General features: G+C 35.4%; 1 protein-coding gene across 1 annotated transcript; it reads left to right on the top strand.

Annotated features, from left to right (window-relative positions):
- Window positions 1-1,201: 1,201 nt before the first annotated feature.
- On the top strand, window positions 1,202-7,188 carry LOC120118205. The gene is made up of 4 exons (XM_039138321.1): window positions 1,202-1,439; window positions 1,656-1,809; window positions 1,960-2,555; window positions 7,183-7,188. Exons 1-4 carry the CDS (start codon window positions 1,410-1,412, stop codon window positions 7,186-7,188), a joined length of 786 nt encoding a protein of 261 aa, XP_038994252.1. The 5' UTR covers window positions 1,202-1,409.
- Window positions 7,189-7,566: the final 378 nt, after the last annotated feature.

Genomic DNA, 7,566 nt, shown 5'->3' with positions numbered 1-7,566 from the left:
ACAAGTTCTTATATTTTTGTTTGCACCCAATTGAACCTTTAAATTGAAAAAATTAAATCAACTGAACTATTTGATCAATTTTGATTGTTTAATCTTAAAGGTTTTCTAAATATTATTGTTAAATAAAAATTTATGTTTCTATCATGCGAAATATATAGATTTTAAAAATATATATATAATTTAACAAAATTTATAACGATAAAATCAAAACAATAAATTTATGAAAATAGCATTTGATAGCACTAGTGTCAATTACTTCAGAAGATTGTTAGACTTGACGATAACGTTGGTCAAATTATCTAAGAAATAAATTATAATATTTAAAAATTTTCTATTAAATTGAAATGACTATTTTATTACATGTTAATAATTTTAAATTAAGCAATAAAAATTATAAAAATATTAATGATCATTAATATGATTTACTTTATTATATTAATATTAGTATCCGTTGACCATGGACATCTACTTAGTCGGGGGACAAGTTTGTGCTTGAAGCGAATGGGATAGTTGTAGTTAGACTGTTGTAAACGGGCCATGAAAGATCCGTCTCGTAAGCAACTTCCCCCGGTCAAACGGAAATGGCTTTGGCTACATAAAGCGACAACCATCTCAATCTCCATCAATATTTAATATGAATAAACCTTAAATTCTATCTCTTAAATTTTGAATCTTAAATAAATATATCATTCAAATAAAAAATATTATTTTTCGAATAATCTAAAGTGATTCTGTTCAAAAATTATCTAAATCTATTAACAATATATATTCATTATATGATATTGTTTGCGAAGTCAAAACTTAAAAATGAGAATTATATAAATATTTAAATTTTAAATTTTAAACTTCAAAAATTAAATTCTAAACTTTAAATACTGCTTGATTTTAAGTTCAAATGATTGATAATATAAAAGTATATACAACTGAAGTAATGTTTTAACTTTTTTTATATATCTTTCATTTCATAATTCTTATTTTATAATTATTCTTTAATCTATACAATTATTAAAATCTAATTATAATTAAAACAAAATAATTTATATACCTAATTAAAAACAACTATTTGGCTAATTATCCAGAAAATAGTAAAAATGTTTATTAACATTTTAAAAAATTATCATTTCTGTCACTTTCTTCATCTGACCCCCTGTCCATTGCATCCAAAGTTCACAAATCGAAACTCAAAACATATTAATTATTTCTGAGGAAATTTGTCAGTTTATAGGGGCGAAAGAGAAACATCTGACAAACTTCATTGCCTTCACTGTATAGTTCTTCATCACTCAAGCAACAAGCACGGTCGTAGTCATAATAATAGCTGCAATGCTGCTAGTTCAGTGAGTTTAGCCTCTATTTTTATATTTTTGTTTTTGGAGTGGTTGAGTGAAAGCAAATCGATCATCATTTTCATGGATTACGAAAGAATCCAAAAGCCTCAGGTACTTATTCTTCTCGCAAATCTCTCTTTTTTTAACGGCTTTTTCTTCGTTCAATGCTTTGTTTCTTTGTTGTTTTTGGTAAAATGAGAAAGCGAGCTAGAAAGAAAGAGGAGTTTTCGATTTCATTTTTCAAATCTTCATTTGCTGATCTTTAACTCAAATCAATTTGTAACTGAAGAAAAAAAAAATCAAATCTGTTTTTGTGAAAATGCGTAGAGCGGAGGTGGATTTTCCCCAGCTAAGCTAAGGACTATGCTATTAGGAGTAGAAAAGAAAAGAAAGCAACAACAAGAAGAAGAAGAAGAAGAAGAACAAGTTGAATCTTCAATAGATTTAAGATCTCAACTTTCTCACCTTGATGATGATTCAGGTATTTTCAATTTTATTTTATTTAATGTTTTTTTGACGTATTTTTTCATTTGATGCATATGAAAATAGAGTCAGCCAAAAACAAAAGTTGAAGAGAGTGGAAAGAGAGTGGAGACTGTTGGTTTTCATTTTAATTTTCTTTTTTGTGCTGGGAAAAGTGGTTCTGATAGTTGCAAAGATGTAGATGTGGTGAGTGTTCTTCCAGAATGTTCCACTTCCACAACAGTAGATTCCATGGCTGCTTTGCAGAATGATAGCAACCGAAGATCAAAGGATCATTCTTTAGGCACTACGCGGAACCAGTTCATCGAGGATCATTCTGGTTTAGATTATGATAGCGGACATGACAATATGAGTGTGTCCACATCAATCTTTGAGTTTCAGAAGAACGAACGGGCGCCACAAAGGGTTCCCCTTGGTCCGTTTTCTAAGCCAGCTCCATCTAAATGGGATGATGCCCAGAAATGGATAGCTAGTCCTACTGCGAATCGGCCAAAAGCGGGGCAGGCTGGCCCAGGGGTGGGATCAAGAAAAGGGGGTAATGTTGGTTATGGGGGACAGTCGTCTACTAAGGTGGTTGTTGAAATTCCAGATCAAAGGATGGTTCCTTTTGAAGAACCGGATACAAAACGGATTGATATGAATCATGCCAAGAAAGATGATGGGATGCAGAAGTTTGTGAATTGGGAAAGTGATTCATACCCGATTGTGGATTCATATGGGAGTGTAACCCCCAGACCGATGCGGGTAACCCGATCCGATCCGGGAAGTCACATTAGGGCCACCGGAGCGACCCACTATAAAAATAGCGGAAATTTAAAACTTTTATTGAAACATGTAACTTATAAAAATCATTTGTCACTATTTAAAAATAAAACATATTTCCAGACTCGTATATAAATCAAAATACAATTACATGCCCCCTAATCACATGTACCATACTCTGCAACAACGCCGGAAGAACTCCCTTACTGAAGTCGATAGATGCACTGGTACAATTCTTTTAACCTGAAAAGGTGAGTAATAGAGTGAGCTTTGGAAAGCTCAGTAATACAGAACTACCAGATGATGCTGAAAAACGTGCAGATACAGATAAACATATTTTCCTTATTGGTTCAGATATTTACAGATTTTTATGATGAGCAGAGATCCTACTGATATTTCAGGTGGTAACGGACAATGAGCTTTTGTTTCAGAGAAATATTTCGGATGACTGAGTTCAGGAGATCAGAATAGGTTTTCTAGTGTGTTCCCAAAAACCATGTAACTTTTCAGATCTTTTTAAAACATATATATATACCCCCATCCGTCACGAACAAATGTATAGGTTCCCCAGAACCATACAACCCCGTCACTAACAGTAAGGCCCTGAGCACACAGCCGAGGAACCGGTAAGTAAGGCCCTGAGCACACAGCCGAGGAACCTCCAAGTAATCTTCCTCCAACAATACCCCCCAATAAAACATGTTCCGTCCGTAAACGGATATATCAAAAATCAAAACATAATTCAAGTCAAGTATCATATCAGAATCCAGGTCATGTATCAGATCAGAATCCATGTCAATATCAGATCAGAATCCAGGTCAGGATCATAACAGAATTCAAGTCGGAAATCAGATAAAATATTTATATGATTAGGGAACACACCAGAGTTTACAGATATTATTCAGAGGTATTGGATAATCTTAACAGGTAGAGAAACATGAATATTCAGTATACCGATAGGATATCAGAATTTAGAATCACTATTTGAAAGAGTTCATTAACTGACAGAATCATCAGTTATTCAGAATGTGAATTATCAGGATATTATCTTATTCGGACAGTTTTCAGAAGCTGTACGTAATCAGAAGGGTATTCAGAATCCTTTACATCCATGTCGATTGATCGGATAATCGAACAACTTGAGAACGAAGATTCAGAACCTTAACAATCTATGTCGACTGGTCAATTCATTTTCCTTCTAGGGTATTTACTCTTTAATACCACAAATTCTTGTTCGTAGACCATTTTCGGAATTATCGCTGAATAAATCTTCCAATGACTTTATTTCATTTCCACGCTTCCACAATATCATGAAATGTTGACGTACTTGATTAATTTGTTCATAACCCATTGTAATTGTACACTACGTAAACTCATCAGAGTTTCCAGACTTATCCAAATCACTTACTAAATCCTCAGTCATTGAGGTTACCTATTTCATTTAGCAGTCATCTCCATTCCAGTTACTTCAGAATTTTCCAGAGTAATTCAAACGTTCCTGAATTTCAGATACATGTTGTACTTCCATCCCATTCAATTTGGTCTTCGTGGTTGATTGTTGAACAAACGTCCAATTCTTAGTACTGAATACGATCTAGATCTGAGCTGAACTGAATACTCCCAAGATTCATCATCGAGCCAAACTTGAGAAGACGAACATATGTTCCAGTAATATCTATGCCATTCAAGTATTGACATAGCTTTAGGGTTGATCTACTCACTTAAATTATTTTCCATTACCTTTAAAGGTAGTCCAATACCTATGCTTACTTGGATTCCTTAATTAATCCAAGACATTTACTTAATTTAGGCCATAAGGTTATTTTGGTAATTTTGATGTTCAGTTTTATTCCATTCATGTCAGAACTCGAGGATATTCAATCATTCATGAGCTTGGTGATATTCTTGGGTCATTTCCATTACAGGGGTATTTTGGTCATTTATAGATCTACGGTATTTCAATCTTTTCCTTCCATCCGATCTTATTATTTAATTCAATCTTATCATTTACTTCAGTCCTTTCGAACAATTCTGACAGCAGAATACCCCCGATAAATTACTCTTCCAGTATTTACTCATTATTCGAATATTTTCAGGTCAAGTGTCTTCTCATACTTTACAAACGGAATATCATAAATTTTCCAGCACTAAGTCAGGATCTTAACAATTAAATCCGTACTTAATCGAGTTAAGTACGAATCCTCTAAGTATTTTCTCATTCAGAGTCATCTCAGACTATTCTACCTCTTAAGGGCATTTCCGTAATTTCTTAACCAGATAAGTTCGATATTAGCTCTTAACGAAAATAATATAATTTAGAGATCCTATGATTAATTGATTTCTTGAACAATCTCTGATCTTGAAATAATTCCCTTAACACACTTCTAGTATCTTGCATAAACCTTCTTGGGGTTAAAAACCGGTTCTCCATAATTTCCAAGTAAAACTAACATTTCTTATGCACATCAATAGTTTTAGCAGATCAATAATTCTTCTCAGATTTATTAATCCACTTCCCGAGACAATTCTTATCATTTTCCAACATAAGGGTAATTTCGTAATTTTCCCTAATCGAAATATTATCTTAATTTATCATCTAAGTACCTTTAATGAGATAAATTATAATCTACAATCCATGGTTAATTCTTTTATTACTTAATTCCGGAACTTGTAATTTAATTCAAACCGTCCTCCAATTTCTTATAATAGTCATCTGAGCCATATTCAGTTATCTACTTTCTACCGTATTCGTACCTAGTGTAGATCTTCATTAATTACACATATGAGACCAAACATTTCCATTCATGCATTTATCAATACCAACATGTTCCATAAAGCATAAAGAGGTAGTAAAGTATTACCTCGATTTTCGTGTAATACTGATCGACCATAAAAATTCCATTCGAACGCCTTTGATCTTCAATTCAACTTCCAATAATTCCTCAGATACATATCAACATAAATTATATCAGAAACGGAGCTTAATTACGATAAACGGATCGAATCGGGTGATAAATCAGTGAAAGATGGCTTACCAAGTTTGAATTTGGCGAAACGGACTTCGGATTCGGATTCAGGACGTCGAAAGCATAAAATATGACTTTTCGGAAATTTGAAATTTTCGGTCAAAATCAAAGTCAACGGGTTTGACTGACAATTTCGAGGCCTTCGGGTTCGAATTTTGAAAAACGGACAGCGGAATCGGATTTGGAACGTCGAAAAATGTCAGGATAGGTATACTCGGTCGAAGTCAAAGGTCGTTTAATGCCCGATCAAAGCCGGTCAAAGTTTTGGTCAACAGTGGTCAACTCCGGTCAACGGTCAACGGGTCAACGGTCAACGGGTCGGGTCAACGGGTCGGGTCGGGTGAACGGGTCGGGTCGGGTTAACGGGTCGGGTCGGGTTGTGACCGGTCAAACCGGTCAAAACAGTTCCAAAACCGGTCAAACCGGTCACTTTTCCCTTCCCCACGCGCAGTGGCGGCGCGTGGGGGCGCGTGAACAGTGATAAAATCCCGGAAAAATTTCTAAAAATTATTTTGAGCGATTTCGAGATACTTACAAAGCTCGGTTCACAATTTTGAACGGCGGAGAGCTCGATTTCAACAAATCGGGAAGTTTGACCGGTTCACCTCCCAACGCGCCGCCGTCGCCGGAGAAAAAGGAGAACACCGTTGGACTCGGAACGGCACAAGGAACACGATGGTGCGGGAGGTGTCGTAAACGGATGACCCAATCGTCGTGAATCGATGAAAAACCAACTAAAAACCGAGTTATTACCGACGATACTTCCGACTGAAATTCACGACGAACGGCGATGATTCACGACGAAAGGTTTGAGGGGTTTTGTTCCTCGGTTGACAACGAACACGATGGTTGTTTCGGCTTGTCGTTTGGAGGTCGGACGGCGAGTAGATCGGAGTTGGAAGTAGGGAGAACGGGAGAGGAAAACTGGAAAATTTTCCAGAAACATACGGGAGTCTGGGGGGTTTATAACATCTCATAATTAAAGATGGCTAAACCAAGAGTTTAGCCACTGAACTTCCTGCACTTCTTAAAACGGTCTGTCAACTTTGAAATCTTACAATTTAATCCCTTATTTCTTTCAAAATACCAAATTAAATCCACCAATTTATATTTTCTTAAATTTAGCCCATAAATTGGGGTGTTACAATTCTCCCCTCCTTAAAAAAAATTTCGTCCTCGAAATTCATTCATGTCACATAATTGCATAAATGAAACTTCCATCGGTTCTTTCAAATCTATCAATAGTTTTTATAAAAGTACGATTCCTCCACTTATCCTTAACCAGCTGAGCATACATTTTATTGTAAATTTTCCTTATTTCAATAAAAGAATTTAAAATTTTCTCGAGTAATCAATCTCTTCAGAATTCTCCCTCAGTCCAAGTAAATAATCAGAACAACTTTATTCTTGTGAAATCAATTCAGCATTGGATACGTGAATAGGCTCGTAGAGCAACAACATATCTCAATTTCATTTACGGAGTCGAGTCAGAAATTCTCAGATAAATAACTCTCACATGGCTCATGAGATACTTTACAGCGTTTAGACAGATGTTACTGGTATTCCTTTCTGTACAAATATAGCCTTAGCAGACAGAAACTTTGGTTTACTCAATACAGATAGGGACTCAGCCCTGGAGTTCCGGCTCAGAGAGGTACGATTGCAGTCTAGGGGCATGTACTGATCAGACATATTTTTGACATTTGACCGGCCGGTCTATCTTGACAAATCTTGACTCAAACCATAGCTCTGATACCACTAAATGTAACCCCCCAGACCGATGCGGGTAACCCGATCCGATCCGGGAAGTCACATTAGGGCCACCGGAGCGACCCACTATAAAAATAGCGGAAATTTAAAACTTTTATTGAAACATGTAACTTATAAAATCATTTGTCACTATTTAAAAATAAAACATATTTCCAGACTCGTATATAAATCAAAATACAATTACATGCCCCCTAATC

The sequence above is a fragment of the Hibiscus syriacus genome, unplaced genomic scaffold, assembly GCF_006381635.1.
Source record: "Hibiscus syriacus cultivar Baekdansim isolate YM2019G1 unplaced genomic scaffold, ASM638163v2 tig00110327_pilon, whole genome shotgun sequence".
NCBI classification, from domain to species: Eukaryota; Viridiplantae; Streptophyta; class Magnoliopsida; order Malvales; family Malvaceae; genus Hibiscus; species Hibiscus syriacus.
The sequence above is the reverse complement of the archived record's forward strand: the minus strand, read 5'-3'. Positions and strand labels throughout refer to the sequence as shown.